Raw genomic sequence first — 24,410 nt, 5'->3', positions numbered from 1 at the left:
CATATCATAACCTCGTGTTTACCTTCATAATAACACACCCAGACAGTGACTCACTGGCTCGTGATGGTCCTGTGTGGAGCTCATGCATGTGATATAATGAGATCAGGAGTACAGTGAATATTACTATATTATACGAGCGTGTGTTGAACAAGTCAATATTAGAGAGAGGTGAAGTAGGATATGTTCAATACAAGTAATATACATTACACAAGCAACACACAAGCAATACACAAGTAATAACTCAAGTAATAACACAAGCAATGTACAAGCAATAACATAAGCAATTATGTACAAGCAATAACATCTACTTGTGCTGCAATACCTTCTCCAAATAACTAAATAAGTACATGTTCCATCAGTTAACACTTCGTTTGTCACTGGTTGTGAATTAGTTACAAGTTTATATGCTGATAAAGTACTTATTTAATAACTTTATTAACTTATGATAATATATTATATAACTATAAGTAAGTTAACTTCTTTGTTAAGTAATTACCAAAATGACTAACTAATTGATAAACTAATTAATTAACAAACTTATGGTGGATCCAACTACTAAACCTACTTTATAGCACGGAGACATAATGTTGGTCTAACAATTTCATATTGCAGACACACAATTAGAACGTAAAAGGGAAGCACGGTTCCTTGGCGTTATAATGGATGATAAACTAACATGGTCTAAGCATATAGCAGCTGTTAGATCAAAAATGATGCGGTATGTAGGAATTATGTATAAAATAAAACGTCACCTATCGATTCAAATAAGGCTACAGATATATCAAAGTTTTGTTCAATCGCATTTAAACTTCTGTTCAATTGTATGGGGGTTTGCAGCAAAAAATCACATTGAATCACTCTTCTCACGACAAAAACAGGGTATCAGGGCAGTAATGCCAGGTCACATTAATTACTTTTACAAAGACGGTCGACTGCCAGAACACACAAAACAATTTTTCAATAACAATGGTATACTCACGGTGCACAGTGTTATTGTAAAAAACACACTAATTCTCATGCACCGAATCAAACATTTCCGCAGCTCAGTCCCTCAACAAATCTGTATGACTATCCCAGAAAATGCACCCACTGCAAACTCAGATCACGTGACTGCAGCATCCTGGTTAGCCGAGTACAACACCACACATTTCAGATCTTCGATGTTCTTCAAAGGACCTTTACTCTCAATTTATGCTGTAAATGCAAATGTAAGCACCCTACCCACACTTTTTTCCATAAACCTTTTTAAATCGGCTACAAAACGCATGCTCTTGAACCTGCAGAGTGAAAATGACGATGAAACGTGGCCCAGTTTCTTATTACATAATATTCCAGGTCTAAGAAGGTCACAACGTGTCTGAAAGTTACTGGACACAACGGTCATTATATCAGTTTAGTGAATTAGTTAATTAGTTAATTAGTAAATCAGTTATTAGTCATATGGTTATTATTAAGTACTATATATTATATGATATTACAAAAATAAACTATGAATATATATTTGCACACAAAAAAACCAGAACAAACTGATCACAGACTAGCGGCAACTAATATTAATGGATAAGCCACACATCCTAAATTCCAGGTCCATATTTACACTGCCACATTCCCCACTATCACTATTTTCCTATCAGCACAAACCGTAATTAATTGATTTCAACAATCACAAACACTACATATCCAAACTAATGGCATAACATAGCAATATCTACGATATCCTAAATCAGTCCCTAACAAACTTAGCGCGAGTCTGAAAGGCTGTTGGAAGCACAGAGTGCTCCATATTTTGTTTTTATCAATAAACCTTTTTTTTTCATTTTCTTTTTTTTATAAATTTATTAACTGCGTGCAAATTTGTGTTTCAGATTTGATCTATTTATGATATATATTTATGATTATGTAATAAAGTTATTAATATTATATTCGTAAACATTGGCTGGCTTACAAACCAGTCCCCAAACAAACAAACAAGCTACTCAACTGTTAATTACGACTATCACTACTAGTTACTAGTATCACTACTAGTTACAAGTATCACTACTAGTTACTAGTATCACTACTAGTTACTAGTATCACTACTAGTTACAAGTATCACTACTAGTTACTAGTATCACTACTAGTTACAAGTATCACTACTAGTTACAAGTATCACTACTAGTTACAAGTATCACTACTAGTTACAAGTGTCACTACAATAATCATTTGAGTAACTTGAGGATACACTCAACTTTACATTAACATATCACTATTATTATTGTTGTTAATCACACTTTTCACATTTACCTAATTCACTTCCTAATTACACTATTACGATAGAGGGTATGCACTGCATCATTATTTTACTTATTACAGTAGGCGATTTTAGTTATAGTGAGAATTTTTACCATCCCTTTTATCCAGATGTAAGACTTTACTAATATAATCATAATAATATATCAGCTGATAAACTATGTGTACTCCTGATATCATCATGATGTAATGTTTCCATTATTATTCACGATACCTCTTTAAAAAAAGGAAATGTTAGCCTGCATAATTATTTCACTCATTCCCACCCATCATGAGGTAATGTTCTGATTAACGTCAATAAAACAATAATTCTCAGGAACTGGTCGATATTATCCAGGAACTTCTGACATTGGCCGTTCTCTAGGTTACATTTATAAGGAGTCTCCGGAGAAGGAGAAAGTAAAGAAACCTTACTTGAGTTAGATTACAGAACCGTTGTTGCATTATTATCAGAGAGAAGAAGTAGAAACCTTTCATCTGTTTGCGGAGGGAAAGTGATCTTAGGTTTCAAATAAGGTGCACTTTTTTGTCATCTTGTTTTCTCCTAATTTGGCTGTACAGTTTGTTAAAATGGTTAAAATGGTTTGTGGTTAGAAATAGATTCTTTATTTAATATTTTTGAATGGCTTGGACTTTGATATTGCTTCTTTGTCACAATATGTTAAACCTTTAGGACGTAATATCAATATTATGTTAATTTTCTGTACCAGTTCCGAGTTTTAAATCTCTAAATCCAATTTCTTCTTCCGGATAGACCAACCCTTACATATTTACCTCTACTTACACACACAATATTAATAACATAATAATAACATATAATTATATTAGATTAGGTGTAGACCCTGCACTTTTATAGAGTATGACTCCATAGCGATCGGTTTGATAATGTACTAATGTATAACACTAATGTATAAACACTGATAATGTATAAACACTGAGAATGTATAAACACTACCCCATGTGGGGTTGTTTGCACACCCTTCACATCATGATAACTTCCTCCAGCTAGCTAGTTTATCAAGCTTTACAATAAAGCAGTAAAGTTGCTGGGCGAGCCCGTGATATCTCTTATTTGAAGGTTGAGCCATGAAATACGTGTACACAACTTTTTATATTTTATAACTTTTATAACAGTACGTGTATTTTATAAGGTCTGTCAATAAAGTTTTTCTAAAGTTACTATTTCATCAACTTAACATCAACTTAACATCAAACAAGGTAGTAGTCAGCACTAAGCATGGGTGGTAACCGTGTGGTAAATGTGTGGTAACTGTGCGGTCACTGTGTGGTAACTGTGTGGTAACTGTGTGGTAACTGTGTGGTAAATGTGTGGTAAATGTGTGGTAACTGTGTGGTGACTGTGTGGTGACTGTGTGGTAACTCTAAACTCTGGTTAATGGCTACTGAACCTCATTTCATTTCGTTTATGTATAAACTTGTCTCCACTAAAAGATAGTCACCCCCAATGTAGGTCTTTCAGTGACAGTTAGCGGTCAGCGGAGTACCACGTGCCTATCACGTGACTCAAATAGAGACTCTCTATAACCTGCCCTGTTACCACCTATTTGTCATTGTCCTTCTACCCGTACAGTAATATTATACAGGTCCCATAGGCAATATACACTGGGAGGGATATTTAGACATAAACTGTGCTGTATTAGTCTGCCATATTGCTAGCCACTACATAGCTATTTACAAACTGATTACTGAAGTTTAGGTCTTGTTTCCCAGCGTGTTCCTCTGGTACTCACACTCACACTCATACATTCATACACTCATTCACCCATACACTCAGACATAATTATGACAACATGACCATCATTAATGATGTTAATAATTCCCCTCTTATTACGGCATCATTACATTCAATAACATTCCTTCGTTACACACGAAGATACGGTAGAAATTCATTGAGGAATTTTTATCATGCTAAGTATTTGTGTAACATACCATATTTTTAACTAAGTTTCCTTTATAATGAAAGTCCTTGTCTGCTTAATTAATGTGCGTAATTTACAACTTGCATAGTTAATGATCATACATAATATGTCTTAAAAGTTGCAATATAGATAAGTCCTAGAAATACGATCTCTCAAGCTGTTAAAAACTGTAGCTCCGTTCAGGTGTTAACCCGTAACACGATACTTTATTTATAATTTAGAGTTTTATTATAACTGAGGAGTAACGACTAAATACTGTTAAAACCGAGTTACATGTGTAATTAATTAAGTAATTAATTAAGTAATTACGTGAGAATGAATAATATAGAGTGTAATATAGAGTGTTATAGTGTGTTCGCTCTATCACATACTGTTGTCGTGACAACATGCGCATTTTACACATAACACGCATATTTCTAGTTCCTTTCAAATTAGGTGCCATAATTTGCTGGGCTTTGGGAAAAGAAAGCTTTAAGAATGTTTTGATATTCTGAGGATATTGTTCAACGTTAGAAGCTGTGGCCTGTGTACACACTCACATGCTGGAACGAACCTACAGTAAATAAAAGTGGTCTGAATATAAAATATTTAGAAAATGTGATCCTTGATATGGGACTCCTCAGCAAGGAAGCTTCACTTTTCTCCTACATTCGCAACAATTCTAGACAGCTCAATTACATTTTTCAATGATGAGCGGTTATTCTTTTGAAGCCATTTTGAATTTTCTAGCTGCTTAATAAAACTAAAAAACTCAAAAATGACGTACACTTTCTCCTGAATTTTTCAAATTCCTTTAATCTATTGCTGACTACAGTTAATACCGCCCTATAAGAACCGCACAACTTCTAACCCAAACGAATCTGTAAAGTCTTGGAACAACCCCAAACTCTTACCTCCAATCTCAAAGGTTTTTCCACCCTGGTTACTCGCCAAATCTACAAAATTCCTTATAAGCCAACAACTAACAGAAAAACAAAAGTATTATTGGCACGGTACCTATCCAGTTAAAACACTGAAGTCTAATTCATCGGGCTGCTGTTGACAGATCTGCTCATTACATGGGCTGTCATTTAGGAGGCTTTGTTCAGTGTATTATGTTATTATTATTATTATAACCCTAGAGATATGAAGTAGGGGTCAGACTGCTTGGAATGGTACTGAAGGGGTTGCAACTCTTGTTAAACACAGGGTAATATCGTGGAATGTTAACTCTGGGGGCCAGAGTAAGAGTCCAGAACACGTGTGTTCTAACATGGATGTTACTGGTTTTCCCAATCATATATTACAGTAAAATTCTGCTTACTTGTACCTGCCCTAACCAGTCCGACCAGACTAAACATTTTTTGTCGCCATTTAATTTTATTCAAATTTCCATGTTTTAAATTTATGTATTATTTGATGAAAGTTTCCAATCGAATCATACGTGATAATATTCAAGGTAATTATTTTTTTACGATGGAATGTTAAGCCGCAAATACGTGTTACGAATCAGATTTTAATTATTATAGAAAGTAATTATTTGTTTACTATTAGTGATATCAACATCAAGTCATCCTGAATGCAACCTTACATTTCAGGTTACCTTATATTATAAATTAACTGTACTAAGGGAACATGCTATCACATTGTCTAAGGAAGTAAGGTCATTCTATGAGAAAACTCAGAAAATAAGGAAGTAGTAAACTTCTACTCGGTCTGAAGCAGTTACGTCTACTTTACATTTCTTCTATTATATATTCATGATTTATACTAGAGTAATGCAGGTGTAGATGTAATGACGGCACTTCAGGAATGTTGTAGTACCCAGAGTTAGACAGAGTTGTTGTTAAATATTATTAAATATTTGTTGCAACGTTAAAAACTACGGTTCTCCTAGAAATTTGTTCAGTTGGGTCAACGTTTTCTTAGTCGCGATGTCTGGTGTAAATTTGTTTTTTACCTTTGTCAAACATCGAAGTGGCGAGGAACTGCTGTTGAATTGGTGTTGAAGTAAACTTGCCGCTTTGTTGAAGTAATGTCGAACTGTTAAAGTAATGTCGAACTGTTAAAGTGATGTCGAACTGTTGAAGTGATGTTGAAATAGTGCTGAAATAATGTTGAATGTTCAACACTGATAGTCAGATCTGTTAAAATCCCACTGTCTACTCGTCAGACCTGATGAAAGAAACATGTGTTAATTGCTGTACCACTGTACAACCCCCAGTAATATCTATACAAATCAACAGCTGGTTTACTACTAATAGCTCTTTAGTCCATATAAACTAGGTTATGTGCCAGATTGTGGAGTTGATGAGTGATGATTGAAATGATATTTCCCTAGTGAAGGGGTTATGTTGTAGAATTATTTCATCTCTCTTTTGTTTTCTTGTTGTGGGGTTGTCTCTAAGCTTTTCTGTACATTTAGTACTTAATCCAAATTCTAGTCATAAGTTTTTTCCGTGATCCAAATCTCCATTGATCATATTTGCAGTCTTGATTTATGTGCTGACAAAGTATTTAAATAATGCCACAAAAAGTTCATTATAAAGTATAATAATCTATCTGCACATGAAGCTACTAAGTGCTGGAATGTTCACTAAATACCAATAAAGATATTCATGCTAAGTACCAAGATAAGAGTTATGTCATGCTGCCAGATCACCATTACATAGCAACATATAATCTACTCTTAGATTATATCTAAAATTTTCTCTTTCGTGAAATCAGCAAATATCTTACATTTTTGCCAGCTGCTATGGTTAACAGTATGATTTGACTCGCAAAATAACATTTTCTCAACTCATACTGTAGAATTTCGTCACTATTTACTAAAGTAAAAATCCGCTATTACGGCTTTTCTCTCTACTGAAATTTCTAAATAATTCCCATCAGCTGTTGCCTGTTAAAGGTAGAAAATGGACCCTTGGTAACCAAAAATACAGGTGTTTTAATTTCAAAGGTTTTAACCAGGGGTGGTTGTCTAACACGCCCTTAATATTACAGTGGGCTATTCTGGTGTTTGAGTAGATGTGACCTTCAAATCATCATTATTTGAGTTTTTCAGGCGTTACCTGGTACTTCTGGCGCCTATGATTAAACTGTCTACATGTCATATTGTCATAGTTCTAGTAGTTCTTAAAGATACTAGAACTATGACGTCATAGTTCTAGTATTTCTGCAAAATTCCGTATTTTGTATTTCTATTTGTACCCATGAATCATGATTATAGATTGAGACCAAATCACCATTTAGTTCTTTTGTACACACGATATTCTATCTGTAGGAGGATTATTTAAAACATGATAGTGATACGAAATGTTTGTTCAGCAGGAGCTTTTCAAAATATATGTGTAAATCTATATGAGCAGTTGCAATTGCTCCGAACATTTCTTTAGAAAGTTCTTCATGTGTTGAGTGTTCTAGCGAAAATTCTGAGGACAAGTTTGGCTTAATAGTTCTGTTATGTGTAGTTGTTATTGTGTAAATATTTGAAGACGGTAATCGGTATTTGAAATAGATGCTGCCTGATGGACGCAGAAAGAGCGGGAAAATATCGGTTTCTGTACAATTACCATACTATATCATATTGCGCTAAATTATTCACGTGACATACTTTTCGCATGCATCGTGATTATTTTTGCACCAAATATCAAGGAATGCTAATTTTATCGATCCAGGATTCCTAAAATCTCATTCTATTTTTCCCGCCTAGTAAATAATTTTAGCATACGTTATAAAACTATGGCCAGACTGTCTTTTTACCGTTTCATTACTGTTTATGATAATCATGTCTTAACTGTTAATATTTTAATAAGAATACTATTTTCCAACAATCTAACTCCTCATTTCTGGTTCGTAATTGGCAGTGCTGCGAATCCACTTTGTTACAATTTTAAAGTTCCGAAATCTTTTTACTACTTACTATTCCATTCGTTTTCGTTGGATAAACAAGAATTAAATTTAATAAATGAACGCTAGATAAACTTTTGCTTGATAAACATGCATGTTCTCACTCCATATAGACATAATCGCTTTTTTGTCGGATGCTTTTTCTAAGAAATAAGAATGTTTGACGTTTGTTAAGGACTAGGAATACGAATAAATTATGTTTCTAAGGCGAGTTTGTTAAATGGGACGATATTAATAGCATCATCTCAGGTCATTGCTCGATTTTCGAGTTTCAGGTACGATCGTGAAACTCAACTTTCCCTCCATAACTTAGTGTACCTAGGATATACATTGCGATTGTGGAACGCGCGCCGTCCTTTTTGTAACACAGGCACACAACAGGGCATAAACCTAACGCGCGCGTAGTATTTGTGTGTCATGCGCGTTGAAAACATGTTCCAAATTTAGACCGAGTATTTGTATTTTGAAAAACAAATGAATCAACTCCTGGCACTTGCCTCCTTCGATTATCTTGTATCATATTATTCTGACAGTGACTGAACTTTCAGACAGGCATGGATTTGAACTAGAAACTAACAAGAGGTTGTGGATATTAGTCGCAGACAACCAGCACGACATGGACAGGTGGCTATCTTGTCTTACCAGTATTCTGGGGGAGTCCAAACGGAGGCCTATCGTTGGTGGGTAGAAATTTGCTATTTTTAAAACTTAACAATTTACATTTTTGTTACCCTATTTAGTTTTCATCCTACTGATTACTGATGATCAATGATAAATCTTTGAAGAGTAACGGTTAAGTGATTGCAGATTGGAATTTTTCAAAATCGATAAAAAATAAATCCTGTCAACTGGTCACATCTAATAATATTGTAAAATTAACCTATTATATTAATATTTTAAAATTAACCTATTCGCAGCATCGCCCACTGGTTCTCCTAAGCGCAGTAAAAGCATGCTAAAGAAGGTCGGAATACAAATCAGTAAAATGGGCCCGTCTCCAGGTTCCACCCTCAAGAAATTCGAATCAATCGCTGAAGATTCTAGCTCTTCTAGTCATGTGAGTAAACATTAAAGCCAGTTAGGATCTACTTGATCAATAACATTAATTAATTAGCTCACAGATTGCTAATGATTTAGTATATTGATTGGAGTTTAGGCCTTAAGGGCAAGGGTTCACCCTGATTTTTTTGTGAAACTTGGTTTCGAGATAGCAGTTGACCAACAAACTAGGACCAGTGACCGAACTTTTGAGGGGGTCCCGGACCCTAACCGCCAAACGGTGCCCGCGGGGCAGCCACGCCCATATTTGGTCCAAATTAGGCCCAATTTAGCCAAATACCCTGAACATGCCCAAAATCCAGATTTTAGGTGTTCTACTTGTAGCTAGTGGTTTCCTGAACTCGTATATGAATTTTCATCAAGATTGTACAAAAAATGACTGAGTTATGAGCAAAAAACCATATGACCATATTTGGGCATACGCACCAAATTTGATCGATTTTGGCCCATAAATTGGTCAAATATCAATATTTTTGAATGAAACCAACTTTATATGGAAGGTAAGCTTATACTACACATTATTTATGATTATCAGCTCTGTATCTACCTAACTGTGGATTCTGTGTTCAAATAATCGCAAAAAATGAACAAAATTGCCCATATCTCAGTTCGCGATATTTGCAAAACTGACTTCGCTCAAAACAATAGAACTCAATAGGGTTCAATATTTTTTCATGAAATTTTCAGAATCAACGTAGAATTGTCTCATGACCTTAAGTTTTGGGACAGAATTTTGAGTTAGGCCTTTAAAAAAATTTGGCGGCCAAATTCTAAATTTAGCAGTGCAAATTTTGGAATTTGGCCGCCAAATTTTTTAAAAGGCCTAACTCAAAATTCTGTCCCAAAACTTAAGGTCATGAGACAATTCTACGTTGATTCTGAAAATTTCATGAAAAAATATTGAAACCCTATTGAGTTCTATTGTTTTGAGCGAAGTCAGTTTTGCAAATATCGCGAACTGAGATATGGGCAATTTTGTTCATTTTTTGCGATTATTTGAACACAGAATCCACAGTTAGGTAGATACAGAGCTGATAATCATAGATAATGTGTAGTATAGGCTTACCTTCCATATAAAGTTGGTTTCATTCAAAACATTGATATTTGACCAATTTATGGGCCAAAATCGATCAAATTTGGTGTGTATGCCCAAATATGGTCATATGGTTTTTTGCTCATAACTCAGTCATTTTTTGTACAATCTTGATGAAAATTCATATACGAGTTCAGGAAACCACTAGCTACAAGTAGAGCACCTAAAATCTGGATTTTGGGCATGTTCAGGGTATTTGGCTAAATTGGGCCTAATTTGGACCAAATATGGGCGTGGCTGCCCCGCGGGCACCGTTTGGCGGTTGGGGTCCGGGACCCCCTCAAAAGTTCGGTCACTGGTCCTAGTTAGTTGGTTAACTGCTATCTCGAAACCAAGTTTCACAAAAAAATCAGGGTGAACCCCCCCCCCCCCCCTTAAAGTCATGGTTTAGGGCCTTCATGTAACATATTTCAGTTAAAACACAGCGACTCATCATACTTTAGTCAAGATGATCCCCTCAGGGTAATTACGCTAATTGGCTTACTTTACGCTAATTGGCTAACTTGGCTTTTTGCTCTGAAAATTTTACTTTTTGCTCTGAAAATACTTTTTTCTCTGAAAAGACTTCTATGTCCGTTTCATAACATTAAAAAATATCCTATTTGGATATATATACCTTTTTTACATTATCGCTTTTAATACCCGCTGTGCTGTTCTATCTGCAATCATTTAAAATCGTATCTTTTCAGCCGCTACTACTTATATTGGTAACCTCTTTAAAATGTTTACAATGAGCACTAAGCAGCTGTTTGTTGGGCTATATTCTAATATATTGAAGTGAATGTGCTCTGTGAAAACCACACATGTTTGCAGTGGTGTATTCTAATAGTTCTACTACACTGTGCTCTGTAAAACCAAAGTCAAAGAACTCAGCCATTATCCCCAATAGAGCTTTTTTGTTGAAGTGCTTAAAAGCAATCTTGCATCATTTAATCTAAGTATTATAGTCATTGCTACGTATTGTAAGAAGTAATGTGTCAGTTTTTACGAGTCTTAATGCTTTAGTGCTTTACCGAGTTTTCTTTTGCGATTTAACCTATCGTTAACCTATCGCTTTGATTATGAAGCCAACTGTAAGTCTATGTCATGATGTGTGATTTTCCATGTTGTAAAATTAAAATGGTCAATAATCATAAGATTGTACTAGCATAGAATTACAGAATATGAGTTCAACGAACATACAAAAATATAATGAATTAATATTTAAAAGAACCGAAGTCTGAACATGTACATGTATTAATTATTAATTAAATAATTAGTTAATGAACATGTATTAATTAACTGTGTGCAGGGTGACGATGTCTCCGCATTTGATGAGGATTTGGAAGAAACGTTTGTCAGTTCCAAATCAGTCTCTTCCCACATGTCGAGTGTGGACAGGTATTACTTATTAATATTAACATTACTTATTACTATAATGTAGATCTGCAGTTCCACTAACCTATTTCGTATTTATAAATGAATTTTAAATGTTCCCTACCTTGCAAAGTTCATCCTTATCTTTACCTTTCACTTAAACTACACAACCCTGCTAAAGTAAATTCCGTGCCCAGATGTATTGATTCCCAATTCCCATGCTACAGTAACAGTAATCAATCTCATTTCAGTGCTATAGAAATGGGATCAGAAAGATCAAGTAAAATACGTCTAACAGATAGTCTACCCAAAGCAGAGCTGCCCCTACTGGACGAGGTAAGTTTAACTTATTAAATTCCATGTCATCTATAAGTTAACAGTTATTTTAAATAAGCTTTAAAAGTGTTTTGAGCGAAATCTCTGTAACAATTAGCTCCAACAGTCCTTGATTTGAGTTCAGGGACACCCTTTGGTAAGAAAGGAGTGCTGAAAACCTTATCACGTGACAAGGAATACTCTGGTAGTTCCATCAGCTGGGTCGGGGGACAATCCATGAAAACAGCTAATTGTTCCCTTGTGATGTTCAAACTCTTGCTGGATCTCACGCAGTGGGGCGTGGCTCTCAAGAGACCTCCGCTTAGGATCTGGAAGAATTCTCCCAGCTGAATTGCAAGGCAGTCTACTGGAATGTCCACTTTGTTGATCGACCCATTTCTGGGAGATTTCACGTAGAGACCGCATTCCTCTGGTTTAGGTAGAGTGTTGCCATCCAGGTCAAGGTAAAGAGGTGAGAGGAGACACGTGATACATCCGTGATCCAGGTGCCACCCACACAACCCATCTTGTGAGGAATTCAGCTCCGGTTCTACTGGGAAATAATGCAGCATTCTTCCTTTGTAGGCCACTGAATCTTTCACCATATCATAGAACCGGTCCAGTTCGTGTGTGCCTTGTGTTTTTTGGTGCAAATACCGATCAAACAGTCTACAAACATGGTGTCCCAGATCAATCTGCACTTTGGACATGTCCTTGAAAGCTAGCTCCAATTCCGGACATTCCGTCTTCGGCCATACATTGTCTAAATAAGTCGCAGGAAAGTTAGCTTTCAGTTCCTCATCCTCAGTAATAACGTCCGCATGGGGTCGTGCGTAGTAAGACCCCTTAGCAACGTCCGGAATTCCGTTCTTCATCTTCTCCTTGCCATGACTCCAACCAACACTGTAATGAGACTGAGGGATCGCATATTTTTCCTTCGTGTCATCCGGGAGGAGAGCGAACTGCCTGATTGCTCTTAAAACTGCTTCTCTTTTCTCCTGGAATTCAGGATAGTCCTTTACCAGGATCAAACCAAGTCCGTTAAATCCAAATGCTTCCCCAATTTCCGTGCTAAGGTCTTTTCCAGATTTCAGGTCATTGAATGATATTGTTACCGCTGCTACTGATTCAGACTGTTCTTCGGTGGAGCAGGACATTTTACTGGTGACCTGAAGAGTTAAAATGGATCAAAACTTTTATATTTATAACAGAACCTGTAATAGCAGTAAAACACTGTAAACACTGTAAAAAAACAAATTGTGTGTTATGTAGTGTTGTTAGTATACAAGTTACCCCTGAGTAGTGAGTACAGAAAAAGCTGCAAAATAACCGTTTAATTACAATAACAAACACAAAGTATGAAGACAGGCGATACTGCTTGGTTATATCTCCTGTCTAGGAGATCCTATCTCCTAATTTGAGACAACAACACTAAACAATTTCGGGACCGATTTCTAGAACTTGTGTGGTAACGATCCGGCCTCGATCGTCGTGCAAGATCATTACAACTTTAACTGAGAAAACTAACTTATAATAGGAGAGATCAAGACATTCTTCAGCAGAATTTAATTATTGAGCGAATCCTCACATAGTAACTAGATCATAAGATCATAGCACTATATAATATAATAAACCCAGGTCATATTACACACTACAAGTATACTTAATACGATAACTGAACCCACATTTTTGTAGATCAGATTTTCAGTTTAGGTTGAGGGCCTGTTTAATTGTCAAGTTATCTCTAAATTTCTATCGCCGGTTGCATTCAGTTGTCATTTAAAAGTTAACTAAGTATAAGTAGAATGATTGGGTTTATAATTATTTTCCCGAGCTAGTCTAGGAAAAAGAAATGTAATATACAATAATACTAATATACATGGTTAATATATCTGAAATCCTACATAGTACAGTCAAATCCGTCCTTATTTAAGCCTTTGTCGGACAAAATTCGCATAATTTGCAATTAAAGACTAACCATTCCAATACAAATCAGAACAAACTATAAGAAACTTATACATTAACTGAACTCTCGTACATTCAGGTGTTGACAAAACTCTATACATTCGGCACAATATACGCACTACACAATGGCTCAAATTTAGATCATCGAAGCTTTGCACATACATAACAAGCAATAATTGATAATTTCTAATTGTAATTGATAATTATATAAACGTGACAATTACTCGATGGTTGCTTGTTAACAAACAAAATGGTAATCCTCGGGGTGTTTTTATTAACAAGCAATTCTTGAACATTGATAAACATCATAGCGGTGTTTGCTGAAGTTGCGCTATTGCCAATTAGTGTATATATAAATATGTGTTGTTGATTTTTATACCGACAGATTTTCTGGCATCTTGACAACTTTACAAAACAGTGGCAACATATTATAAGTGCGATTTAAGTGCCGGGTCCTTAACTTCGGATTTGAAGGTATGATAGCAGGTGCGGGACCATGTTATTACCAAGTTAAATAAAAAACCGGATTTTGTATTCATTAAACATTTCCATCAAGATCCGGCAGCCTGCAATTTCCTCTTTTTAACAATTAACACCTAATTCCAATCCTGCTTCAAAAATTCAAAATGGCACCGCCCATTAACAAATGGTTTAAGTTAAACTTACCTGTTTTCATGAAACTATGTACTAAGTTGACTCTCACTGAAAAGCCTTGAAGTTGGTCTCGTCACCTACTATACCTGCCTATGATTGAAGGAGTTTATCCGTGTCCCGTCTAAAATGTGTTATAAAATCCGGCGAAGAGCGGCCACGCAGCTCTTATCGGTGTCTGTCAGTGGCTTATAAACCTACGGGTATGTCACGTGATAGCTCTGCGTGGTCTTGTTAGTGAAATACAAGTTAGCCGATGTTGTGCTCCGTATGAATAAACTATACTTATAAGAGTTAAATTAAAAAGTAGTATATTTACTCTTGAACAGAAACTTGAAATTTATTTCTTAAGTATCGGTACGTAATAAACATATGATTGATTGGGGGACTGGTCCGTAGTACCAGCCAATGTTTACTCAAAAGTAATATATAATTGAAATAAGTTAAATATTCATCCCCGAGGGGCACGCAGATTATAATTGTGATGTTATCTATTAAAACTATTCGATTAAAATTTTATTGGTCGAGTCGACTGGCCCTGATCTGCAAACATATTTGATATTGGTAACTTTATGATGCTGCCTCACCGCAATTAGGTGTGTTATCAGTGTAGATATGCGCTATGTGGCAGTGAAATAAGGAATGTGCTGTTAGAATGGCAGGTGGTTAGAAATGTTGTCCTGATTCAATTGGACATCATATCTGCGGAGAGGCTAGGTTCTAACTCTAAGGGTTGCCATGCGTTAGCGCGTAGTGGGACGTCACCAGGAGGGATGAAAAGTAGAGCTCCGATCCGTTGGAAGGATCCACACCTGATACTCCGGATACCAGGTTTCGGAGCGAGCGAAGTTCCTCCATAGAGCCTGTTTGAAGTGGGAAGTGCAAGCCACGTAGAGTAGTTCCCGGGCGGACAGCAGTGACACTGTTCCGTAGCCCAGCTTCATAATCGCAAAGGGGCGGTGTCTGGATGGGAAAAGGTCCAAAGCGATCAGTTCTTCTAGTAGGTTTGTGTAGTTGTTCCTTGCCGCCTTCCAGGGAGAAGACCAAACGCCAGAGGAGTCTGTAATTGTCTGGGGGGTTTCCTTGTACTGTTCAGGAGTTGGGTGAATTGTTTTGGTGCCACCTTTTTTTGTTTTGTGTTGCTGCGCCTGGAGGTGTTTATGTTGGTCGGAGCTTTCTGCTTCAAGATTCTGCTCTGAACCTCTGCTTTCTTAGCTAGATTTCTTTAGCTAGGCAAATTTTTGTCTTTCGCACGTCGTCTCCTGAGAAAATAAATTATTATTAATAGTCATAACATGAATCATACACTTAGAGGGGGATTTGGTCGTTGATTACGTTACCAACTTTTCTTTTTTTACCCTCTTAGAATAATAACAATTTGACAATATTTTAATTCAAATTCACTCAATTTCACTCTTGATAGTGATAAAATTTAGAAATTGATCGAATATCCGGCCTATATACAGCGGGTGGTCATTATTATGGCCCGTGTAGGACAATTTTGCGTAAAAATTTTAGCCCACCCAAGCTTTTAGAAAACGATAATTACTTGACTTCTGAGTGTCAGTTTCCTATGGAGGCTTCATGTAGCTCCAGGGCTCGACAAACCGTAAACCCGACAATATCCTTCAACAAAACCGACAGACCCGAACAAACCCCTGACAACCCAGACAAACCTGACATTATCCGACAAACCCCGACAGACCCCGACAAACCCTGACAGTCCCCGACAACCCTGACAGACCCTGACAAACCCGACAGAACCAGGGGGGGGTAGGGGGGGGGGGGGGTGGACTATCCCGACAAACCCGTCAGACCCCGACATATCCCGGACAAACCCCGACAAAACCCAGGACGTGTCGAGATGTTCGTATCATGACGGGCCCACCGGCTACATGATGCCTCTTGGAGTCTCTGATCATTCAAGAAATATCCTTCATACTACAGTTTAGGTCTAAAAAAAATGAAGTCCGAAAGAAGGTTAAAATTTTGTCGATAACACGACGCAAGAGAAAAATTTGGATTATTGGACTTGAAGCCTTCGGCTGGCTCCCTGAAATTCCGGGGTGAGTCCGCCTGACTATATTTTATTGCGTTCAGTTAGAGGAGAGAAAGAGAGCTTTTATAAAATCTATAGTTTCTATTGTTTCGCTATCGCCTGAAGAAGCTGTGCATATAGTCTAAAGAATAATTTCAGAAAAATTCACGAAAAAAGAATGGCACATAAAATCTTTACCTTCTTCCGTAAATCTAAACCAAGTATGGATCGACCCTTTAAATAACGGCCTAAATTATGGGTTTTTGTGTACCTCAACACAAGAAATTCTGAAATCAAGAAAAAAAAGTTCAGACGGATTATCTTACAGACCAGTTTTTGAAATTTGAATTTAGACTATTCTGAAGTAAAGTTATGACCCGGCGAAAAATATTGTTTTCATCATATAATACACATAAAATTCAAACACGCCAATAATCTGACACCTGCAGTAGTAAGTAGTCTAGAAGTTGCTTGCCGGATTCATAACAATGATTTCGCTCATCATCATAGCATGATAGGGGTAGCCATGAAAAGTAGAAAAAATGTTGTTTTAGAAAATTGTCAAGGGGGGATCAGGCCATGATTTCGTACTTTGCTGTCAGGAGGGCCGGGGGGGGGGTGGTTGGGTTCTTGATCACGGTTGATTACGGGAAGGGGGGAGGGCCAGGGGTAAAATTTGTAAATGCGCGTATTACCGCGGCGCGCGGCGTAAAAAATTATTCAAAAATGTTGACACTTAGGGGTTTTTCTCAGGCTAAACAGCTCGCGGCAGGGGCAGACAGAAGATGAATCATTATAATGGGATTCCTCAAATTAGAGAATTTTCTCAATTTCAGATTTCGCCCAAAACAGCCTAAAAACTGATCTTCTTATAAGTTATCGGTTCTAATGATGACATGAAAGGTTTTGAACCGGTGAATAGGATATCAAATAACGGAGTAGTTCGCTGTATATTAGTTCATGATTAAAATACTGATATCTGGATATTATCCGGTTTGAAGAGACAGGACAAATGAAACAAGGAAGTTAGGAATAAAGGCAAATTCAGGTCAGTTTATGAGAAGCAAGGGCAGGTTTCAGTGTTCAGGCCGAGTATCAGCTTGTCAAGGACTGAGAACATTGAAGCGCTTGAAGAAAACTGTGTAAGTTCAGTTGCTGATTCATGGAAAGCGGAGTTCATTTACAGCTTGTCGTATCAAAGTTGCCAGCACAGTCTCAGTAATCAGCCCCGGAAGATTGGGTCTGAAGTCAAGACTATTGTTGCAGAGGAGGGACCGCAGCAGGAACCTTCTTAATCTTCGGTTGCCTGAGGAAAAAGAAGAAGAAGCTCGACTCACCAAGTCAGTGAAGTTCTGGAAACTATTGGCATAAGCCAAAAGTAGAGGCTCAGTGAATAGGAAAAGAAAACGGTTGACTTCAACGCGACCAGTTTAATGTTATCACCTCAAACTCGCTCATCGTTTATCAGATGATGAGGAATTGCAGGAACCTTGCGGAGAGTGAGACGTTTATGACAGTTTTCTTGAGCCTGATCGGTCTGTCGAACAGAGGAAGCTCCGGAAAAGATCTGGTACGGACATGACAGAAGCGGGCACTCGCCAGAACCGACCAAAAAGTTTTACATAAAGGACGGACAAATTTTATTGTGCCGCTGAGAGCAACGGTTGACAACTTCTTTTTTTTGAGAGTGTGTTTCTGTGCTGTTTTGATGTTTTGGACATGTTTTTGAGGGGACATATTGGTAGTGTAGTTATTTTCTATACATGATTGAATAGTCTTCAGGCTTTAGCTGAGCTTTAATTCCGACGCGTTTTATTGAGCCACTAGTCCGGATGTGAATTTAAACAGAGCAGTACTAATATCGGGTGACGTTCATCTCCTTCATCACTTATGGTCATAGCTACTTTTGATTTTCATGAATGTAAGATTTTAAAGTACGTGGTACGGATTTTGATCTTATTAAATTGCTGTTAAAAATTATTTAGTAAAATAAACTGGGGTAGTAAAACCAGTTCCATCTAAAATCAATCAGCCACAGGAATAATCTTACAGAGGGGTCCCTCGACTAACATTAGCGGGCAGATTACGAATACATTTTTCAATTTAGCTAAGAACTTTAAAGAGGGAAACTATGTGAGGTCATCAGAATAATCATATGCGAGAGGAGGTAATTCATCCTTTAATGTCATGGAAATAAATTGCCAAATAAAGAACCTAAGCTAGTGATTCAGAATAAGATAAATGTATGATGGAATGAACTGTCGATCATCGATCCGACAAGTGATGGAGGACAGGGGGTTAGGCAGGAGGAGATAGTTACGAACTAAGGAGTAGGGTAGTAGGGTGTGTTGTCAAACAGAAAGTAAGCAGAAAGCTTTTTACCCCGGCCTGACCAAGGAATAAGGGGTAGGTGCTGGATGTTGTAGCGAAAGCAGGTTGGATCGGTGGGTTAATATGACTGATCCTCGTCGATATCTTATATACCCTTCTTCGGTGACAGAGATACAAGCTGATGCTCTGATCAAGCAAGTATCGTAAAGTGATTCCCCTGCGACTCTGATCCTGAGAGGCTTGTTATTGTAACAGTTCAACGTTCATTGCGCCTAGTGAACTGGACGTGTGGTATTATCTTAGGGCCGCTGTTCGTGTTTCTTATGGCAGGTGGTTTTAATCGAACAGCTCATGAGCTCACGTCATGAACAGATCATGTGGTATTAATTAGGGCTGTTGTTCGTGTTCTTCAATGGCATGTGGTTTTATCGAACAGTTCACGTCATGAAAGGTTCATGGGTATTAATTAGGCCGTTTTATTCGTGTTCTTATGGCATGTGGTATTAACGAGGGCCCGACGAAGTTCGTGTTGTTATGGTATGTGGTATTAACGAGGGCCGAAGTTCGTGTTGTTATGGAATGTGGTATAAAATGAATGCTCATATATAATAATTATGTCGGGACATATCCTTTAATAATTGTAAAAAATGATACGGTAATAATTAAGATGTCGGGTCATATCCTGAATTAGTTTACTTGGTGCTTGGGACATCGGGCTTATTTGTTTCATAAACATAACAGCTATTCCGGGTCCCATAGAGATTCGGCGGAATGACAGGCTGGAGTGCGCCAGTTAAGAATAGGTCAATGTATGATGTCATTGAGTGTCGATTCATCAGAAGTGGACACGACAGGCAATAGAGACTGGATGCGTAGCAGAAGATATGTTTTGCCTTTTTTGGGTGCTCAAAATGAGGTGAAACCCGACGGTTCAATCAGAGCCAGGCACTATCGACTCCCCTGCTCATTAATCGTTAATCACCAACACAGGTCAGCTTTTATTCAAGAATGTTACTACACATGTCCTCTATACTTTTATTGGCAAGGATTGTGATAATTAAATGGCCGCGCGCTTGTAACTGATTTTAAACAGACCTGGTTCATTGGTGAAAATCAATATTTTCGACGGGTCATAACAATATTCTGAATATCGAAATTACAAAATTCAAAAAATGGTCTGTAGACAACCGTCTGAACTTTTTCAAACTCTCAGAGATTTTGTGTTGATTGTACTCAAAACCCCTAATCTATTATCAGGCTGTTACCTTAAGGGTTCGATTCCTTACTTAGGTGCAAGGGATTTCAGGTGTGAATTTTTTTTATGAAATTATTCTTTAGGATAAAGTGCACAGCCTCTTCAGGCGATAGCGAAACATATAGAAAACTATAGAGTTTATAGAGCTCTTCTTCTCCTCTAATGACGCAAGAAAATAGTCGGGGACGGATTCATCCCGGAATTAGATCAAATTTTCTCTTGTCGTCGTGTTTATCGACTGAAATTTACCTTCTTTCGGACTTAGTTTTTAGACTGAATTGTAGTATGAAGGATATTATCTCTCGGAATTGATCAAGATTCCATAGGAAACTGACCCTCAGAAGTCATTTTTGTAATGATCGTTTCAAAAGCTTGGGTATGCTAAAATTTTACGCTAAATTGTCTACGCGCCAATAATTATGAAAACTCTGCTGTACATGTCACGTGTTATTATATCAAATAACCTGTTTGACAGAGGGATCAGGAGTGTAACTAACAGTCCGTGTTTTCCATCAAGTCAATTCCTGTTAGTGTCATGTCCAGTGTAACACACACTATGCCCCGTTCCTGGAGAATAAATTTATTTAGGCAAATTGTAATTTAACATTTGACTGTTGATGTAATTATAAATCGTCTACTAATGTGGGTTTATTAATTATATTCTGTACCTAATACAGTGTTAGTTAGAAATTGTTGTTAATTTAAGAAGCTGCTAATACATAACTACAGAAACTAAATATTGAGCATCCACCTTGAAGTTGTTTTTTGTAACCCATAAGTAAACATCACTCTTGTGAAGAACAGGCAGACTCATTGCTTTAACCTTCAGGCGGGGCACCGGAAGGTAACTATGGACAGGTAACCATGGAAGACATATAATGAATCTCATTAGACTACTGGCAAGAACTCGCTATGCCCCCGCTGGTTATTGAAAAGTTCTCTTTGTTATATCCCTCTTTCAGGAGTTATGCCGTTAATATATTAAATTGCAGAGCTTATTTTAAACTGAAGTGGCCCAATATACATTCAACTGGAATGTAATGACGGTTGTACGCTGTAAATTGTAAATTATAAGACTATATATTCGGACGTTATTGTCGGATATGTATCGATTATAATGTTCATCAGCATTATTATTCGATAAATATGGAAACTAAAAGCATTTTAATAAAAAGAATTTTACTAACCATACGATGCATTGGTTAATGTACTCCTGTCTCGAAGTGTATTTCAGTGTGATCGCATCCTCTTCATGATCGCGGAATTTCATTTCTTAAAACTAAGAGAAGTACAATTAAAGCATCTTGACTCTAAAATCTGCAGATTCACAAAACAATAGTAATCAATTTCATTTAAAGGTTCAAATGAGACAGGTAATAAGCATACAACAGATATGCCGATAACAAATTGGAAAAGACAACAGTTTGTAAATTTGGAATTTCCATTCAATACGGAAAATTTGCTCCTAAATTCTAAGTAATAGATAAGCATTTGCAAATAAATACTCGTACACTGATCACGCTATGAAATTTGAAATGCTAGATTAATCCGGCGGGCAACTTGAGTGGCGTGTGGAAGAAGAGGTATATAAATAAGCCTGGCTTGATGTTTAAAAGAGGTGGAAGAGGTGGAATGTGTGCGGAGTACATAAATCTTGTTTTACCAAAAAGTTTTGAGACTGTCGCGCGCGTTTTGACACGTGAGCAGAGCGCGCAATTTTCGGCAAATTTTATTTAAGTTTTTTTATCTTTTATACAAAATTCTTTATTTAATATATCCTTGGGTTTGAAGGATACTACCGCTTAAAATATTTCCACTGCGTTAACATAATACTCAATAAAGTCAATAAATTTATTAGGATTTGTAGATATGTTGAAATTTGTTTAAATGTGTATGTTACATAACCAACCAAGACGCGCGCTGAGTTGAAAACAAAAAAACAGAAATATTTTACGTGTCCACCCGTGTTCATATCAGTTTCAATTTTTTACATATAATTTTTACAAATGGCAAAAATCATGCGTTGTCAATGATAAATCGATTTATTATGAGTGTACTTAACTGGTAACAAATTTATTATGTGTTTAATTTAAAAACGTTTTGTTCCGCCTGCACTGCAAAACCGTAAACCAAAAAACCGTAAAACCAATTAAACCACGATTTTACCGTGTACCCCAATTTACTTCGGATCACGGATGTTTCGTCCCCAAACTCCTCGGTAATAAGGGTTTATGACAGCATATCACATATCGTTAAACATATTATCGTACCATCTGCATCGTAGTTATACTTAAATATTATTTAAAACGGGGTCTTTTTAAAATGTCTAATTTGTGATATCGAGCAGTAAAACCTTGTACAAGCGCTTCAACTGCTGAATCGATTTTACGTTCTTAATTTTGGAATTATAACACGAAATAGAATTAGAATAATTGGTAATTCTGAATTCGGATGGCCGCGGTTGTACGTGCTTGTTGTTTCATTAGCGCGACAAATTTTGACAAAAACAGAGCAAATAGCTGTTGGACATATGTATCGCGGAGACTTTTTTTGTAGACCGGCATGTGACATCACGAGTGAAGGAGCTCGCAGTGGGTTATTCTGATAGGAAAGTTTTGTCATGTAGCGAATGACCATAACAACTTCTTATTTGAGTTATCAATTAATTATACAATTTTGTTTGCAAATATTTGGCAAAATTAATGTAAAAGATTCATTAAAAAATTGGTAAGAAATTTTATATTTAATATTAAATATGAATACGGGACTCCGCACATAACAAACTTTTTAAACAAAATACGCGTCAAAGATTTGTAGGTTCAAATTCACTTAAGAATGTTCATATTTTGTTAAAAGTTGTGTGTGCTTTTTGACCTTATACATTATTAATTCGATAGCTGAATATTGTATCTACAGTACAGTATAATTTGTGTGTGCACATTAACCTACTTAAAAAATGAGTGAATGCTTAAAACGAAAAAAGAGATGTTGCTCAATTTTGAGGCGTAAAATATTTAGAAAACTTTACTTTATAGGATATTTGTGAAATTCTAGCACGGATCTCCTTACTCACCCTGCTAGCTGGTTCAAAGTGATTTTATTTGTTAATGGTCAGATCCACTACGTTTATAACTTCCATGCCGACTATTGTTAATTGTTATTACTACGTTACTTGGATAGTTGCAAGGATACTTTTAAGATTTACGATTCAGTCATCTAAATCATCGATTACTGCAAACAAATTATTGGTCACATCGAATTCCCGACCTTATACCGACCAACTGAAAAACAGATCCTTGACGGTACCTAAACACCGCCGATTTGATAAACATTTAGTGTATTACCAACTATGTCTATACTACCAAAAACTGGTCAAGAGTACAGAAGACCTCTATACAATAAAACTCAGGACTAATGAACAGTAGGTTTCCCCGTTTTTGACTAATGCCCTCGACATTGATTAATTTCTGTATGGAGTTGGACCTCTATTATACCCCGACCCATCTTCTAAAACAGATGCGTTAGGGTTTTGTAACGTTAGGGTTTTATGACTGAAATAAATCTCATATTTAAACTTATCGTTGTTAGCGCGATTGCACTACTGGGTCGCGCGCGCATCAAATAATGCTGGTGCGTTTGCGATTGGGCGAGATGCGAGGATTTGACATCGTGAATCAAACTTTTTTCGTTGCTTGTGGTAAAACTAAAAGGACCACAACTCAGAACTTACACAAAACGCCCTCGACTCGTTTTTTTATATTTATACAATTTAGCTGAAACCTGAAGTGTGGTTTTTGGATGTTATAAATGAAGCTAAAGTTTAAGCGTGTTTTTGTATTTATAGATGCAGCTAAAGTATAAAGCATGTTTTTGTATTTATAGATAGAGATGGTGTCTCCGCCATCATGGGACCGTAAGCGGCTTATTGTGCTGACCAAGATACACGTTAAAATCTCAATTAACGGGTGATTACTCGTAACAATATCTTGTTTCCAGTATATTGGAATCAGGACCGTCGACGAGTCCAACTCGGCGTCGCGCGTCTGGTAGGTTGTAAACCTTACCAAAATCTCAACCGATATCTGATTCAATAACATTTTATCGAGGTATATGGACAATTAACCTCTGACCGACTAGAGCCACGTTGATAACCCCGATTTCCGTTCTTAGGATTCTAATGAGCTAACGTCTAGTTGTTTATATAATATATCGTTAAAAACATTCGTAAAT

The 24,410-nt window shown here is 36.8% G+C and overlaps 1 protein-coding gene across 3 annotated transcripts in view; it reads left to right on the top strand.

Annotated features, from left to right (window-relative positions):
• The window catches only part of LOC134822461 (proteoglycan 4-like), a 108,187-nt gene that overhangs the window by 12,697 nt on the left and 71,080 nt on the right, over positions 1-24,410 (top strand). For 2 of the 3 annotated variants that reach the window (XM_063833558.1, XM_063833560.1), the window contains exons 5-9: positions 8,666-8,797; positions 9,035-9,174; positions 10,684-10,731; positions 11,561-11,649; positions 11,877-11,961. In XM_063833558.1, coding sequence (XP_063689628.1) covers positions 8,666-8,797; positions 9,035-9,174; positions 10,684-10,731; positions 11,561-11,649; positions 11,877-11,961 — 494 coding nt within the window. The remainder of the gene's footprint in view (positions 1-8,665; positions 8,798-9,034; positions 9,175-10,683; positions 10,732-11,560; positions 11,650-11,876; positions 11,962-24,410) is intronic. The other variant, XM_063833559.1, reaches the window with a different exon arrangement.

The sequence above is a fragment of the Bolinopsis microptera genome, chromosome 10 (assembly GCF_026151205.1).
Source record: "Bolinopsis microptera isolate Bmic1 chromosome 10, MBARI_Bmic_1.0, whole genome shotgun sequence".
Taxonomy (NCBI): domain Eukaryota; kingdom Metazoa; phylum Ctenophora; class Tentaculata; order Lobata; family Bolinopsidae; genus Bolinopsis; species Bolinopsis microptera.
This window is presented reverse-complemented; position numbering and strand designations above follow the sequence as displayed.